The sequence below is a fragment of the Heterodontus francisci genome, chromosome 30 (genome assembly GCF_036365525.1).
Source record: "Heterodontus francisci isolate sHetFra1 chromosome 30, sHetFra1.hap1, whole genome shotgun sequence".
Lineage (NCBI taxonomy): Eukaryota > Metazoa > Chordata > Chondrichthyes > Heterodontiformes > Heterodontidae > Heterodontus > Heterodontus francisci.
In genome coordinates, this window is record NC_090400.1 from 16,390,797 (window position 1) to 16,409,211 (window position 18,415).

At 48.9% G+C, this 18,415-nt stretch overlaps 1 protein-coding gene across 2 annotated transcripts in view; it reads left to right on the top strand.

Moving 5' to 3' along the window:
- rasa4 (RAS p21 protein activator 4) overlaps positions 1-18,415 on the top strand; it is a 251,575-nt gene that overhangs the window by 153,230 nt on the left and 79,930 nt on the right. For both annotated transcript variants that reach the window (XM_068010142.1, XM_068010143.1), the window contains exons 7-8: positions 4,400-4,534; positions 11,276-11,367. In XM_068010142.1, the coding sequence (XP_067866243.1) occupies positions 4,400-4,534; positions 11,276-11,367 (227 nt within the window). The remainder of the gene's footprint in view (positions 1-4,399; positions 4,535-11,275; positions 11,368-18,415) is intronic.

An 18,415-nucleotide genomic window follows, 5' to 3' on the forward strand; every position in this document is an offset into this window, starting at 1 on the left:
AGGATTACTGGAAGATTAAATGGATCTGAGGATTACAGTTAGTATCCTATAACTACATAGTAGCATATTACTGGGCTTCCATCCAAGTTAATGTAAGGTTAGTTTGCTAGAACGATCTAACCTTAAGCATTTCCTGTGATAAATTGAGTGGCGCCATCTTTAATCCTGGCAGCTGCCTGAACATCGCAGACACTGACGTTCCAGTTGAAGAGCCTGCATTTGCGCATGTGCTAGTACTGCGCCCACCAGTGGTTGTGTTGTCAGCAAACGTAGCCTTCTCCCTAATAGGCTACAACTCCCAGAGTTCAGTTAAAAGCTTCCACTATCTCCTCATTCCAATATGGGGCTAGGCAGGGAACATGGAGCATACAAAAAGGAGGCTGTATTTCACTCTTTGACTGGCCAGTCTTGCTGCTTTCTATCTCTAACTCTGTACCTTGCTCCCCTCCCAACTCCCTCCACCCTTGCTGCCTGCCTCCACGGGCTCTGCTCTGCACCCTGTCTCATTGTTGTTCTCCAGCTCAGACTAAATCAATGCTAAAGGTCTGCAAACTGCACATCAGTCCCCAGACTAGCAGAGTCACAAGTTGTTGCATGTAAATTTCAGCGTGACACTTGGGGAAGGGTGGGGTAAGTATTGAAAAGAAAACCATTTATTTCTTGGTTTCTTTGAACTTTTGGGAAGGCATTTGGGATTCACATGCCTCTACCAATTTACAGAGAGGCTGCCTCAGCAACAGAATATACCACCAATTGACCCTTTTTTAATTCATTCATGGGATGTGAATGTCACGAGCAAGACGAGCATTTATTGCCTTTGAGGAGATGGTGGTAAGCCGCATTCTTGAACTGCTGCAGTTCATATGTGGTACTGTTAGGGAGGGAGTTCCAAGATCTTGACCCAGCGAGAGGAACTTGCTTGTGATGGGGTGGTGGTGCTTCCATGCTGTGTTGATGAAACCTAAGAGCGATTGACCTCTACTTGATCTAAGGATGTGTCTGAAACACAATTGGATCTTGTTGCCTCAAAAGGGTTACCCCTTAGCAGCAGAATAATACATGAATACATGATGCATAGTAAAATCTGGGGATTCTGGAGCATCACAGTTGGCTGCTGGCCCTTTTATGTGTTTCATCCATGCATGGTTGTAGTGGGTCTCGTGTGTCTGCTGTTAAGACTGTGCAGACGGATCCCATTGTCATCCTTTCTTGTAAACTATGGTCGTGTAAATTAATGTGCCAATATTAGTCGTTCTGAGGCAAGCTATGTTTTTCCTAGAATTTTAATCTTTATATTTTGTCATAGTCATAATGCAGAGAATGAGGCCATTCAGTTCATCAAGTCCATGTCAGCTCTCTGTAGAGCATCCAAGCAGTAATATTCCCCCACTCTATCCCTGTAGACCTGTAAGTTTATTTCCCTCAAGTGCCCATCCAATTTCCTTTGAAATCATTCATCATCTCCGCTTCCACCACCCTCGTGGGCAGCGAGTTCCAGGTCATTACCACCCACTGTGTAAAAAAAAAAGTTCTTTCTCACACCCTCCTGCATCTCTTGCCCAAATCCTTAAATCTGTGTCCCCTACAGTGATGCCATTGATTCCCTAGCCAGCGGAAAAGCCCCTGGGAAGGACAGCATTACCCCTGAAATAATCAAGAGTGCCAAGCCTGCTATACTCTCAGCACTACATGAACTGCTATGCCTGTGCTGGGATGAGGGAGCAGTACCCCAGGACATGCGCGATGCCAACATCATCACCCTCTATAAAAACAAAGGTGACCGCGGTGACTGCAACAACTACCGTGGAATCTCCCTGCTCAGCATAGTGGGGAAAGTCTTTGCTCGAGTCGCTCTGAACAGGCTCCAGAAGCTGGCCGAGCGCGTCTACCCTGAGGCACAGTGTGGCTTTCGTGCAGAGAGATCGACTATTGACATGCTGTTCTCCCTTCATCAGATACAGGAGAAATGCCGTGAACAACAGATGCCCCTCTACATTGCTTTCATTGATCTCACCAAAGCCTTTGACCTCGTCAGCAGACGTGGTCTCTTCAGACTACTAGAAAAGATCGGATGTCCACCAAAGCTACTAAGTATCATCACCTCATTCCATGACAATATGAAAGGCACAATTCAACATGGTGGCTCCTCATCAGAGCCCTTTCCTATCCTGAGTGGTGTGAAACAGGGCTGTGTTCTCGCACCCACACTTTTTGGGATTTTCTTCTCCCTGCTGCTTTCACATGCGTTCAACTCCTCTGAAGAAGGAATTTTCCTCCACACAAGATCAGGGGGCAGGTTGTTCAACCTTGCCCGTCTAAGAGCGAAGTCCAAAGTACGGAAAGTCCTCATCAGAGAACTCCTCTTTGCTGACGATGCTGCTTTAACATCTCACACTGAAGAATGCCTGCAGAGTCTCATCGACAGGTTTGCGCCTGCCTGCAATGAATTTGGCCTAACCATCAGCCTCAAGAAAACGAACATCATGGGGCAGGATGTCAGAAATGCTCCATCCATCAATATTGGCGACCACGCTCTGGAAGTGGTTCAAGAGTTCACCTACCTAGGCTCAACTATCACCAGTAACCTGTCTCTAGATGCAGAAATCAACAAGCGCATGGGTAAGGCTTCCACTGCTATGTTCAGACTGGCCAAGAGAGTGTGGGAAAATGGCGCACTGACACGGAACACAAAAGTCCGAGTGTATCAGGCCTGTGTCCTCAGTACCTTGCTCTACGGCAGCGAGGCCTGGACAACGTATGCCAGCCAAGAGCGACGTCTCAATTCATTCCATCTTCGCTGCCTTCGGAGAATACTTGGCATCAGGTGGCAGGACTATATCTCCAACACAGAAGTCCTTGAAGCGGCCAACATCCCCAGCTTATACACACTACTGAGTCAGCGGCGCTTGAGATGGCTTGGCCATGTGAGCCGCGTGGAAGATGGCAGGATCCCCAAAGACACATTGTACAGCGAGCTCGCCACTGGTATCAGACCCACCGGCCGTCCATGTCTCCGTTATAAAGACGTCTGCAAACGCGACATGAAATCGTGTGACATTGATCACAAGTCGTGGGAGTCAGTTGCCAGCATTCGCCAGAGCTGGCGGGCAGCCATAAAGACAGGGCTAAATTGTGGCGAGTCGAAGAGACTTAGTAGTTGGCAGGAAAAAAGACAGAGGCGCAAGGGGAGAGCCAACTGTGCAACAGCCCCAACAAACAAATTTCTCTGCAGCACCTGTGGAAGAGCCTGTTACTCCAGAATTGGCCTTTATAGCCACTCCAGGCGCTGCTTCACAAACCACTGACCACCTCCAGGCGCGTATCCATTGTCTCTCGAGATAAGGAGGCCCAAAAGACTCCTTGTACCATCGGTTAATGGGAACAACTTTCCTTTGTCTACCCTACCCAAACCTCTCATAATCTTGTACAGCTCTAACAAATCTCCCCTCAATCTCCTATGCTCCAGGGAGAACAACCCCAGTTTCTCCAACCTTACCTTGTAGCTAAAATCCCCCATCCCTGGAACTAGTCTGGTAAATCTCCTCTGCAGCCTCTCAAGGAACCTCATCCTTCCTGACGTGTGATGACCAAAACGGGATGCAATACTCTAGTGGGGCCTAAACAGAGCTTTATAAAGGTTCAGCATAACTTCCCTGCTTTTGTACTCAATACCTCTATTTTGGTGAGCTTTTGCTCTCATTAAGGTGAAGAACTTCAGTACTGGGGAGATGAAACACTGCCAATTTTGGCTTTGCCCCCTAACTGTGATTTAATGTAATCTCTTGTGGAACATTACCCATTAAACCAATATAAATACTTCCATTTCCCACACACCAGCCGTCTTTGTGAGACTTAATTTAATGCACTCTCTGAATTGAGTAGTTTTGTGCTGTGGATTCAAATCCATGAGCAACCAGGCTGAAGACCTGCAAACTCATTTCACCCTGGACCATTAGGCTTAGCAGGCAGTGGAGATTTTCATCTCATCAGTCTGGCTTGATAGAAATCTGGTTTCCACACACCTAAGCAGAGTCTTCTTATCCGCTAACCACTGGGCAAATTTCAGAAGGCTCCATTATGGCATAAAGTCTTGCTAAAGATAGGCATGGGTCAGAAAATTGGGCCAGTAGCCTTATATAGTGCTGTCTCTGACCTACGCTGGCATCTTGCAAGGCCCCACACTATTTCAGAAAAAATGATTCCTTCCACACCTACCTTGCTCTTTTGTTAGTGATTGAGAGAGCATCTAGAAGCATATTGTAGTAAATAGCAGCTTGATTGTCATTATTGCTTGAGTAACTTGCTGCCGCTCAACACTTTTAATACTTAGATTAGCTGTGGTGGGTGGATGTTATTAAAATCGAGTGAAAGCTCCTCATACTGAGTTTTCTTGATGTAGGTTGTGAAAAAGTCTTGTTACCCCCGCTGGAATGAGGTTTTTGAGTTTGTCCTGGATGACACAGGGACAGAGAACACGTTGCACGTGGAGGTGTGGGACTGGGACCTGGTCAGCAAAAATGATTTCCTGGGAAAGGTAGGTAACACCTCGATTAATACTTGGCTTGCAGATTTTTGATTGTTTATAGTAATTCTACAGCTGACACAATACTGTTTCACACTTAAGAAAAGTCTTGCATTTATATAACACCTTTCACATCCTCAAGTTGTCCCAAAGTGCTTCACAGTCAGTGGATTAATGTTGTTCTTGCACACAGCAATGACCTGCAAATAGCAATGTGATAATGACCAGATAATCTGTTTTAGTGATGTTGATTGAGGGATAAATATTGACCAGGACACTGGGGAAAACTCCCCTGCTGTTCTTCGAAATACTGCCATGGAATCCTTTATGTCCACCTGAGAGGACAGGTGAGGCATCCCAAAGTGCAGCACTCCCTCAGTACTGCATTGTTGCATCAGCCTGGATTACGTGCTGTAATCGCTGGATTGGATGTGAACCCATGACCTTCTGACCCTGAGGTGAGGTACGACCACTGGGCCTAGGCTTATGTTTGAATACTAATTGACTGCAAGACATAAATAATGGGACCAGCTTGAGTAAGGATACAAATAACGATGAAGATGGTTTTGCTTCTGGCTCCCTGCTTTAGGGAGAATGACTTCAGGAGCTAGCCTGTGTTGGCAAGCTAGCCTGAATGTGGAACACAGCAATCCAGAGTTGCAAACACAGAGCTCGACTCTTCATCTTGACTTCAAACAGCCACCACCTTTAACCCAATGGTACCTCTAGGTCTGTGACCCTGTTGGTTCCCCAAACCTTAGCTCATTTACATTTTGGGAGGTCAATCGATGAAGAACAATGGACAGCATTTTTATTTGTTCCTGAGGGCGGGAATGGGCGCCAGCGGTTGCTTAAACCCACCTCTGGTTCAGCATGTCAGTTTCCCAACACAAAACCAGCACACTCTGAGTTCAAATGGTAGCGTCAGGAGCAGGAAGGGCAATCCACCTGCTCCATGCAGCTGGCTTGTTATCAGCTTGTTAAAGCGCCAGTTTTGTATTTTCTTTCTAAGGTGCGGATTTGACGCACCGTCAGAACTACGACAGGGAGGGGGAGGCGGTGACACAGCAGGGAACAAGCTGGAATGACGGGACAGAGAGAGACAGCATTGAAGAGGGAAGGTTGAGAGAAGGCCCTCATTCACAGGCAAACAGTGCTCAGTGAAAAGAATTGTCTTTGACATCTCTGCATTCTCGATGCGGGCGTTTTGCAGGTGCAGTGATTGGGGCGGAGGGAAGTGGGGTGTGCAGAGATGGCTCCTTCTGCTAATGGGTCTCACAGGCTCATGATGAGTGGGGGGGGGGGGGGGGGGGGGGGGGGAGGTGGTTCAGGAAAACTCCACAGTCCAATGCCAATGAAGGAAGGACATTAGAGGAAATAGGATCAAGCTTCTTCGAGCTTGCCCTGAGCAGCGATGAGGAGCAGTACCTGCTGGAGCATAGGCAGATCCCTGGGCAACAGGGGCAAATGGGTGAGGAGGGGCAGGAGGGCTCCAGAGTCTCCACCTTACACAGTCTTCACCAGCTCACTCCATCACTCTGCCAATCCTCACTTCCCATTCTGTTGCGTTCCACCAGCACGAAATGGAAACACACAAGTCAGCCTTAGTGCAACAACTTTCCCAGTGCTTTATCGCTTAACATTTCACTATTATTTACATGACAAATACCCAAGTGGCCCATAAAGTGACATTACCGACATGGTGGCCTCCGCTCACAGCCACTCCTACGAGCTGCTCCCCCTGTGGCTGAGGATGAGGTGGAGGCAGACTGCTCGCTAGTGCCTGTCTGGGCTTGAGACGCCCGTGGCAGTCAGCCTCGGTGTGGAGATGCTGGGGGGGGCGCGGTGGGGGGCACCTCCAAAGGCTGCTGCACCAGCATCATTGCAGGGGCAGCCTCTGTCACAGGGCATGAGTCCACAGATGCTTTGCCCATCGGAGTAGCCATGGAGGTAGATGATGATGATGGTGGTGACGGAGCCCCGTGAGAGGTGGCCCCCTCATTACCATCTGTCGCCTCCTCAGCCTGTTCATCGCACCCTTGGTTGCTGGAGGGGATCACCAGGTGGGGTGCCGCTGGCATCCACTCCATGCTTTATTGTGCCAGTCGCACCACTGACTGATCAATGCTACAGACATTCCGTACATGTCAGCATGCTGTCATTGCATCCACTCTGCATGGTGCCGCATATGGTCCTCCAAGAGGTTGACTACTCTGTCACTGGAGGACCTCTGCACTGAGATGAATGGACTCCTGTGTTGTCATCCCATGACTCTGCAGTGCCTCCAGTAACTCTGACATGTGGGCACACATCTCACACTGATTCTCCAGGTAGAGCCGCCTGTTTCGTAACTCCCTAGGCTCTGCATCTCCACCCTACTGAATAGGGCTGCACCCTGTCCTCCATCCTCCAAGTAAGACTGGCCACATATGACTCTGCCTCCCCGAATCTTCCAGCTTTGATGCGCGGTGCACTTCATCTTGTGCCACCCTCTCTAATAACGCGACGACCCACCGAGGTGTGAATATCATCGCTGGTGCAGGGTGCACAGGAAAGATGTGTCATGCAGACTCAGGTGTCATCCTCCTCTGACTCCTTGGGGACGTGTTGTCTCTGTTTGGCCTCCTGCCCCTCTGCTGATGGCTTTGAGAGATTAGGGCAGTCACGCTGCTGAAAGCAATGAAATGACAGTTTAGGCATTGATAGATCATTGCACGATGGGCGTTGCCTTGCATCCCCTGAACCTGGAGATTTTGAGATGTTTTCACCCTGTCTACAGCGGACCCCCATTTCTCTGTCTCCAGCATCCCTGTGGCTTGGCATTCTGGCCAAGTCAAGGACCAACTCCTCAAAGTGCGTCTGTGAGGCGGTCCGTGGCACCTGCCATCCAGGCATTCCCCCACATTCTGCTGTTTAACTTCCATTTGGCCTGCAAGGTGAATAAAGCTGCAGTTTGGACAATTCCCCTCTCCCTCACCACTCGCAGCTTTTCAATTGCATACACTGCTGCAGTCTGCATTCCAGCCTCCTGTCCAGCAGCACCAGGGTTCTGACCTATGCTACTGAGCACACATCAGGAGAACTCCAAGCACCCTCAGGATGCCCTGCCTGTTTTTGCCAATATCACTCAGCCCCATTACACTGTGCTCTTGTATTCATGAGGAAATTACAATGCTGACTTCTGGAGATTACTTGGATTTTCTTGCCTGTTTTCCTCTCAATACAAGTTCTAGAACAATGCAATTCCAAATGGATAGCAGCAGAATTACGACATTTATATCGAAGTAAAAGTCCAACAACTTGCAACATGTGACTAAGCTTGTGTCTCAAGTGAAAGTAATGCTTGCCAGAGTGCAGAAATCAAGACATTCTCTAAGCGACTTTTGCCATTTTAAAAAGAGTTTACGTAACACAAGCTTTTAAACTTGTGTTTTAAAATAACCTAGCTGCTAAGTTATTTTAAAACACAAGGTTAAAGGCTTGAAGCAGGGGTCTCCAATCTCTTCGTGTGGGGTCCACATTCAATTTTTGTCTTACATAGGGGGCCAGTGAGACAACTTTGGAAAGATAAAGGCATTTATATTAATCAAAAAAGCAAACATGCATTTTTGTGAAGAAGCTTTAAATGAGAAGACTAATTTATTGACTTACTTTCTCGTCACTATTTAGTGAGATTCCTGGCATTTTTTTGCTTACACAAGTAGTCAATGTCTGCCCGCACACTTGTGCAATGATACGGAGCATTCCGCATGTCCACCCTCTCTGTGTCTTTCCCCCCTCACTGTGTCATCTCCCCCTCTCTCTGCCCCCCATTTCCCTTTCTGCCCCTTTTTGTCTCTGTTCCCCCTCTCTTTCCCCTCTCTCTCTCTCTCTGCCACTCTCGCTCTCCCTGTGCCTCCCTCTCTCTCTTTCCCACCCCGCACGGACCATTTCAGAGAGTGGGAATTCTCAGCTGGCCAGCTTTGCAGTTGATCCGTTTCTGAAATAACTCACAGCCAGCAGTTTCACAGCTGACAGGTGCTTAGAGCAGAGACAGCGCTTCTGAACCTCAGACAAGTTCGTGGTTTTCCAGTGGGTTCGATTTTTTTTTTTAAATCCACCGAAAACCACAAACTTGTCCATGGTTCGGAAGCGCTCTCTATGCTCTAAACACCTGACAGCTGGGAAACTGATGGCTGTTAATTTTTTATAAAGCCGGACTGGTTGAAAAGAAGTCGTCAACGGGAAATTTCTCATGCCTGAAATTACCAGTCATGGACTTCAAAGTTTGTACCACGGACACTGGTGTCCATGTACGGACATGTTGCCGACCCCAGAATTGAAATCCCATCCAGTGAGCTGGATTTTATGGAGGAGGTGGGACCCCCGGCATCGGGCCAAAAGGGCAGGGGGAGCCCTGATTCGGCCTTTTCCTGTGTCCCCTGAGTGACGGTGCGGTCTTTTTACATCGAAGTTTCACAAGCCGGGATTCCGGTCCCTTTAAAGAGAGCCAGCTGCTCAGCAGGGTTGGCAGCGCTGCCGGGAGCGGTGGCCACTGCTGGTACTGCAGAGGTCGTGGACTCAGGCCCAGCGGTTTGGATGTGACCCTTCATCAGCATTTAACTGACTCAAATAATTGAATGCTACCAATCGCTCATAAACTTGGCATCTGGTGACTCAGAATGGTGTGATTGGAAGTACTCATAACGTGAACATTACGGATTTACATAGAGGTTAGTACATACTCGGGTGTAACTACAGGCTGTACTGCAATTAAGAGGGTCAGACAAAGTTCATAAATATTATGATAACTCAATCCCATGATTAGATTACAGAAATCATTTATCTCTATTCTTGAAAAATATTTTGCAATATATTTTTCATGTTCCAAGTGGTTCTGGGTTACAACAACAACTTATATTTATATAGCACCTTTAATGTAATAAAGCGTCACAAGGTGCTTCACAGGAGCATTGTAAAATAAAATATGACACCGAGCCATGTAAGGAGATATTAGGTCAGATGACCAAAAGCTTGGTCAAAGAGGTAGGTTTTAAGGAGTGGTTTTAAGGAGGAAAGCGAGGTGGAGAGGTGTAAGGAGGGAATTCCAGAGCTTAGGGCCTTGGCAACAGAAGGGATAGCCACCAGTCATAGAGCAATTAAAATTGGGAATGCTCAGGAGGCCAGAATTAGATGAGTGCAGATGTCTCAGAGGGTTTTGGGGCTGGGGGAGATTACAGAGAGAGGGAAGGACGAGGCCATGGAGGGATTTGAAAACACAGCTGAAAATTTTAAAATCAAGACGTTGCTTGACCGGGAACCAATGTAGGTGAGTGATCCCAAAGGTGATAGGGGAACGGGACTTGGTACAAGTTACAATATGGGCAGCAGAGTTTTGGATGACCTCAAGTTTATAGAGGGTAGATAATGGGAGACCAGCCAGGAGTGCATTGGACTGCTGGCCAAGTCTAGAGGTAACAAAGGCGTCAATAAGGGTTTCAGCAGCAGATGAGTTGACACAGGGGCGAAGTTGGGACATGTTACAGAGGTGGAAATATGCGGTCTTAGTGATGGCACGAATATGTGGTCGGAAACTCATCTTGGCGTCAAATGCGACACCAAGGTTGCAAATGGACTGATTTAATTTCAGACTGTTGCCAGGGAGAGGGATAGAGTTGGTAGCAAAGCAACGGAGTTTGGAGCGGGGACCAAAAACAAAGGCCTCAGTCTTCCAAATATTTAATTTGAGGAAGTTTCTGCTCATCCAGTTCTGGATGTCGATTAAGCAGTCTGATACTTTATCAACAGTGGAAGACTTGAGAGAGTTGGGGGTGAGATAGAGCTGGGCATTGTGAGGGTACATGTGCAAACTAACACTGTACTTTTGGATGATGTTGCCGAGGGGCAGCCTGTAGATGAGAACTAGGACGGGGTGAAGGATAGATCCTTGCGGGACATCAGAGGTAATGGTGCAGGAGCGGAAGAGAAGCCATTGTAAATAATACTCTGGATACGATTAGATAGATAAGCATGGAACCATGTGAGTGCAGTCCCACCCAGCTGGACGCCGGTGGAGAGCTGTTGGAGGAGGATGATGTGGTCAACCATGTCAAAGGCTGCACACAGGACTAGGAAGGAAGGTTTACCTTCGACACAGTCACATAGGATGTCATTTGTGACTTTGAGAGCTATTTCGTTATTGTGGCAGGGATGGAAACCTGATTGGAGGGAGTCAAACATGGATTCAGACATTACAGTGGGTGGAAATTGTTTTCTGGTCCTGTTCGAATCTGTGAGGTAAAATGATAGAGAGAAAAATAGCTGTGTCTGTATTGTATATCTTTAATCGTGAAAGACGGGAGTCTGCACTCCACGGGGACATCAGTTTAAAAAAAAACATGTTTCTTTCTTCATTCTTGGGTTGTAGCTGTTGCTGGCAAGACCAGCATTTATCACCCACCCTGAGTTTCCCTTACAATACAGTGGCTTGTTAGGGCAGTTAAGAATCAACTGGATGGATGTGGGATTGGAGTCATGCGTAGGCCAAACCAGGTAAAAATGGCCAGTTTCCTTTCCTAAAAGACATATGTGAGCCACTTGGATCAGATTCCAGCTGTTTTAAACTGAATTCAAATTCCCAAACTGCCAAGATGGGATTTGTCCTGTCAGTTAGGGACTTTGGAAGGTACAGGCCTAAATGGAAGAGATGTAGGATAAGGATCACTGTGGACTACAACTAGGTTTTCAACATCTGTTGTTTCTTCTGCTCTCAAGGTGGCATTCAACATTAACAAGCTGCTGACGATTCAGCAGAAAGAAGGCTGGTTCCTGCTGCTCCCTGATGAGGCTCGGAGGAGTGAGACTGAGTAAGTCATCTTTTCTTCACAGCTTCTTGCCTGCTTTACTGCAAGATAGGACGAAAGAAGGAACTTGCATTTATATCGCACAATCTCTGGTGTCCCAAAGCACTTTACAACCAGTTAAATACTTTTGACGTGTAGTCACCATTGTGATTTAGAAAGCGTGGCAGCTAATTTGTGTACAGCAAACTCCCACTAACAGCAATGTGACATGGACCAGATAATCTGTTTGAGTGATATTGCTTGAGTGATAAATATTGACCAGGACACTGGGGGAAACTGCCCTGCTGTTCTTTGAATAACGTCATGGGATCTTTTGCGTCCGCCTGAGAGGTTTAACATCTCATCTGAAAGATGGCATCTCTGACAGTGCAGACACTTCCTCAGTGCTGCATGGGAGCGTCAGCCCAGATTTTGTGCTCAAGTCTCTGAAGTGGGACTTGAACCCATAACCTGTTAACTCGGGGGTGAGAGTTCCACCACTGAGATATGGCAGTCCCTTGCTGTAAAGTGCTCTGGTGTAACATGAGAAACCAGGTAAATCACAGATACCCATCAGTGCAATGGTGTATAGCTAGGTGTGGCACACAGAGGCTCCCACTGACACATGTTCACGCACTTCAATGTCTACACTGCCAAATTGATGCTGATCAAACCCAAGAGACTGCAGAAAACCTCAGGGCAATGGGATAGCTGCAGGAATCAGGCCATTGTGAAGAGGAACACTGAACTAGGAAGGAAGTAGAAAGATAACCAGTTCTTGCAGGAGCCGGGTCAGTGCAATATTGGGGAGCCGGAGGCCAACCCAGTCAGGGAAAAGTCAGATGGGGTGGGGGGGTGGAAAAGAACCAGGGCAGCTGAGGTCCAAATTATTCTAGCAGAGCTTAGAAGAACATTTCTGCTCCTCCTGGCCACACATAGATAACTTTAGCACTTGGTTCTGCTGTATCACCGAGTTTTACTGCATGGGGCAGCACAGTGGCGCAGTGGTTAGCACTGCAGCCTCACAGCTCCAGCAACCCGGGTTCAGTGCTGGGTACTGCCTGTGTGGAGTTTGCAAGTTCTCCCTGTGACCGTGTGGGTTTCCGTCGGGTGCTCTGGTTTCCTTCCACAGCCAAAGACTTGCAGGTTGATAGGTAAATTGGCAATTGTAAATTGCCCCTAGTGTAGGTAGTTGGTAGGAGAATGGTGGGGATGTGATAGGGAATATGGGATTAATGTAGGATTAGTATAAATGGGTGGTTGTTAGTCAGCACAGACTCGGTGGGCTGAAGGGCCTGTTTCAGTGCTGTATCACTCTATGACTCTAGTGACCACAGCTCCCACTTCACAGTTGAAGAGGCCTATGTGCATCACAGTCCCTGATTTACATGCATTAACAAGCCTGCCAACTGATTCAGGCAGGCATCTCGGCCACCTCAAAGAAGGCTCCAGAACAATTGGTGGAAATAGGAACGGGCTGGTAAGTCCAACAGCTCCATTTTAACTCCTCTATTGCCCTGCTTCACCAGACAGAGGAAGTTAAAATCTCCCCCTTGATGTGTAGTAAGTATAGGTGCACAAGGGAGAGGGGAATAGAGAGATTTGGGAAGAGAAAATCAGAGTGGGAGGAGCCTCGTTTGGAACATGAACACAGGGCTTAGAGCAGGTGGGCAAATAGCCTGTTTCTGTGCTGTAACATCCATGTACAGTGATATAAGAAGGAGGGGGTAGTGGTGGGGCAGTTAAATTTGTCTAGTCACAGGTAATATGATCTCTTGGAACTTGCTTGATTGTCTTATTTGCAGAGTTTTTCAAGTGGACGATCTTCCAGTGTGAAAAATTGCACTAATTCCTGCCGGTATTATATCTCTCTTTTCTTCTTTCTTTTGGGCCTCCTTATCTCGAGAGACAATGGATACGCGCCTGGAGGTGGTCAGTGGTTTGTGAAGCAGCGCCTGGAGTGGCTATAAAGGCCAATTCTGGAGTGACAGGCTCTTCCACAGGTGCTGCAGAGAAATTTGTTTGTTGGGGCTGTTGCACAGTTGGCTCTCCCCTTGCGCCTCTGTCTTTTTTCCTGCCAACTACTAAGTCTCTTCGACTCGCCACAATTTAGCCCTGTCTTTATGGCTGCCCGCCAGCTCTGGCGAATGCTGGCAACTGACTCCCACGACTTGTGATCAATGTCACACGATTTCATGTCGCGTTTGCAGACGTCTTTATAACGGAGACATGGACGGCCGGTGGGTCTGATACCAGTGGCGAGCTCGCTGTACAATGTGTCTTTGGGGATCCTGCCATCTTCCATGCGGCTCACATGGCCAAGCCATCTCAAGCGCCGCTGACTCAGTAGTGTGTATAAGCTGGGGATGTTGGCCGCTTCAAGGACTTCTGTGTTGGAGATATAGTCCTGCCACCTGATGCCAAGTATTCTCCGAAGGCAGCGAAGATGGAATGAATTGAGACGTCGCTCTTGGCTGGCATACGTTGTCCAGGCCTCGCTGCCGTAGAGCAAGGTACTGAGGACACAGGCCTGATACACTCGGACTTTTGTGTTCCGTGTCAGTGCGCCATTTTCCCACACTCTCTTGGCCAGTCTGGACATAGCAGTGGAAGCCTTACCCATGCGCTTGTTGATTTCTGCATCTAGAGACAGGTTACTGGTGATAGTTGAGCCTAGGTAGGTGAACTCTTGAACCACTTCCAGAGCGTGGTCGCCAATATTGATGGATGGAGCATTTCTGACATCCTGCCCCATGATGTTCGTTTTCTTGAGGCTGATGGTTAGGCCAAATTCATTGCAGGCAGACGCAAACCTGTCGATGAGACTCTGCAGGCATTCTTCAGTGTGAGATGTTAAAGCAGCATCGTCAGCAAAGAGGAGTTCTCTGATGAGGACTTTCCGTACTTTGGACTTCGCTCTTAGACGGGCAAGGTTGAACAACCTGCCCCCTGATCTTGTGTGGAGGAAAATTCCTTCTTCAGAGGATTTGAACGCATGTGAAAGCAGCAGGGAGAAGAAAATCCCAAAAAGTGTGGGTGCGAGAACACAGCCCTGTTTCACACCACTCAGGATAGGAAAGGGCTCTGATGAGGAGCCACCATGTTGAATTGTGCCTTTCATATTGTCATGGAATGAGGTGATGATACTTAGTAGCTTTGGTGGACATCCGATCTTTTCTAGTAGTCTGAAGAGACCACGTCTGCTGACGAGGTCAAAGGCTTTGGTGAGATCAATGAAAGCAATGTAGAGGGGCATCTGTTGTTCACGGCATTTCTCCTGTATCTGACGAAGGGAGAACAGCATGTCAATAGTCGATCTCTCTGCACGAAAGCCACACTGTGCCTCAGGGTAGACGCGCTCGGCCAGCTTCTGGAGCCTGTTCAGAGCGACCCGAGCAAAGACTTTCCCCACTATGCTGAGCAGGGAGATTCCACGGTAGTTGTTGCAGTCACCGCGGTCACCTTTGTTTTTATAGAGGGTGATGATGTTGGCATCGCGCATGTCCTGGGGTACTGCTCCCTCGTCCCAGCACAGGCATAGCAGTTCATGTAGTGCTGAGAGTATAGCAGGCTTGGCACTCTTGATTATTTCAGGGGTAATGCTGTCCTTCCCAGGGGCTTTTCCGCTGGCTAGGGAATCAATGGCATCACTGAGTTCCGATTTGGTTGGCTGTATGTCCAGCTCATCCATGACTGGTAGAGGCTGGGCTGCATTGAGGGCAGTCTCAGTGACAGCATTCTCCCTGGAGTACAGTTCTAGGTAGTGCTCAACCCAGCGGTCCATCTGTTTGCGTTGGTCAGTGATTATGTCCCCCGATTTAGATTTGAGGGGGGTGATCTTCTTGATGGTTGGCCCAAGAGCTCTCTTCATGCCATCATACATTCCTCTGATGTTTCCGGTGTCTGAGGCCAGCTGAATATGGCTGCATAGGTGTTGCCAGTAGTCGTTTGCGCAACGCCTAGCTGTTCTTTGTGCAGTACTTCTGGCTGCTTTGAGTGCTGCGGATGTTAAATCGCTGGGGGCTTTCTTGTAGTTCAAAAGTGCAATGCGCTTAGCGGCTATGACAGGTTCCAGCTCTTCATTATGAGATTGAAACCAGTCTGCATTTCTCTTCGCACTTTTGCCGTAGGTGGTCAAAGCTGACTCATAGATGGCATCTCTGATGTGGGCCCACTTGGTCTCAGCATCCCCTGTGGGAGTGTTTTGAAGGGCTGTTACAAGTGAATTTAGAAATTTTTGTAACAGCTGTGGGTGAGAAATTCTGCTCGTGTTGATGCGCGGGTGGCCCTTCTGCTTGGAATGATGCAACTTCTTTGGTCTGAGTCTAACCTTGCTGCACACCAGGGAGTGGTCGGTGTCGCAGTCCGCACTGTGGAAGCTGCGTGTGATTTGAACACTGTTTAAGGCGGCTCGCCTTGTGACAATGAGGTCTAGCTGGTGCCAACGACGTGATCTTGGGTGCCTCCATGAAACCTGGTGACGGGGTTTAGTGTGAAAGAACGAGTTGGTGATGCAGAGGTTATGATAGGTACACAACTCAAGCAGTCTCTGCCCGTTCTCATTCATCCTTCCAACGCCATAGCGCCCAAGGCAGGAGGGCCATGAGTCATGGTCGGCCCCAACCCTGGCATTAAAGTCCCCCAGCAGGAATAGGTGTTCGGTGTTGGGGATGCTGCTAATGATGTTATGGAGTTGTTCATAGAACTGGTCTTTAGCTTCAGGTGCGGAACAGAGTGTTGGAGCATAGATGCTGAGTAGGTGTACTGGACCAGAGGTGGTGAGCAGTCGGATGGACAGTATGCGTTCCGAGCCATTTGAGGGAGGCTCTATCATGCTGAGCAAGGAGTTTCTGATGGCGAAGCCCACTCCATGCTGTCTTGGTTCTTCAGGATCCCTGCCCTGCCAGAAGAAGGTGTAGTCTTGCTCTGCTAGAGAGCCACTCGCGGGGAGGCGAGTCTCCTGAAGTGCTGCAATGTCCACATTGAGTCTACTGAGCTCGTTGTTAATGATGGCGGTCTTCCGAGAATCGTTGATTTGTGTAAGGTCTTCCGACAGGCCAGGACACATAGTTCTGACGTTCCAGCTTGCAAAGCGAAGGGCTGGTACCTTCTTTCCTTTTTTCATGTTGTTTGGTGCGGTGTATCAGTCCACCTTTCGGGCAATGACCCTGAGCTCCAAGCACCCATTGAAGCAGGCAGACTGTGGCGGGACAGAACCTTATTGACCGGGGGCTGCCCGGTTTGAGGCGGGCGGTAGCTGTCCAGTGAGGTGCAATGACCTCTCCCACCGACAAAGGCAACCCGTGGCGCCCAGTTTCTACGCCAATTTATCTGGACTTATAACCCGTAACTGCTGCCTTCCGTGTTGTTTCAGTCGCTGTGAGGCAACTATGGAGTGACCTCTCCATGGCGCATGCCTGGGCAAATTTATGGAGGTTGAGAGTTGCCCAGTCGTCAAAACCCCCCTCTCGGCCTTTCTGGTGGGGTCCAAAGGAGTGCAGGACACGACGTTTGGCACCAGTATGGCTGCAGGAACTGCCGGAAACATGCCAAAGGTGACACATGACCGCCTACGGGGTTCCGCTCCGGATTTTCTGTTAGGGTTTACTCCCTTAGCCTTGGTCTCTCCCGAGACGCCCACAAGGCAGTGGGGTTGTTGGGGCCCCTACACAGGTGTAGGATGGTGCCGGTGGGAGGAGGGGATGCAAGGGGGAGGGGTAGAGGGAGGGGGTGGGGGGGGCGGGTGCAGGGGAAGGGGGTGCGGGGTGAAGATGGTGCGGGGGGGGGCGGGCTGGGACGGGGTTGTGAGGGGGTGAGCTGAGAGGGTGGAGCAGGGAAGGGGACGGGGGTGGGGGGGGGTGGAAGGGGGGTAAAGGGGGGGAGGGGGGGTGGAATCTGGTGCAGGTAATAAGCCATTTCCTCAGTGCCCACCATCGACGTCCGGAAAGCTCATCTACGTCCTTCGGGAGGTGAAGCATCATTTGGCAGACTTAGAGGTGGTTACATTTGCTAAGGGTTTTTTTTTTTGCAGTGGTTTAAATAAAGGCATGCAGCATTGCCGACAGTGCGCTGCAGATGCTCTCCGAGCCATCTCCCGCGGGCGCTTTGAAGTTGCGGCCGGGGGGGCCGCTCGTGGATGTTTTGGGTGTTCGGGGCACCTTTTCACAGGACTTCTCTCGGGTCCCGCAGCTCCTTCTTCACCTCAATGGACTTACCGCATGCCGTGGCTGCAGACACTCTGGACCGCAGCGATTCCCTCTCGGTCTCTCTCTCGGTCTCTCTCCCGGGTGGGGGAAGGGAGGCTCGGGGTGGGTGGGTGGGGGGGAGGGGAAGGGCGGAGGCGACGCGCTGTTTATATTATAAGGTGACGATAAAAGCCAGTGACAAGTTATTAGAGTCATAGACACATAGAGTCATAGAGTTTTACAGCAAAGAAATAGGCCCTTCGGCCCAACCCGCCTGCGCCGACCATTAAGCACCCGTCCAATCTAATCCCATTTTCCTGCACTTGGCCCGTAGCTTTGTATGATATGGTGTTTCAAGTGCTTATCTAAATACTTCTTAAATGTTGTGAGGGTTCCTGCCTCTACCACCCCTTCAGGCAGTGTGTTCCAGATTCCAACCACCCTCTTGGTGAAAAAATTTTTCCTCAGCTCCCCTCTAAACCTCCTGCCTCTTACCTTAAATCTATGCCCCCTGGTCATTGACCCCTCCGCTACGGGAACAAGTTTCTTCCTATCTATCCTATCAATGCCCCTCATAATTTTGTATACCTCAATCAGCTCCCCCCTCAGCCTTCTCTGCTCTAAGGAAAACAACCCCAGCCAATTTAGTCTCTCTTCATAACTGAAATGCTCCAGCCCAGGCAACATCCTGGTGAATCTCCTCTGCACTCTCTCCTGTGCAATCACATCCTTCCTATAGTGTGGTGACCAGAACTGTGCACAGTACTCCAGCTGTGGCCTAACCAGCCTTTTATACAGCTCCAACATAACCTCCCTGCTCTTATATTCTATGCATCGGCTTTTTTTTATTTTTTTTATTTCCAAAATATACTTTATTCATAAAAATC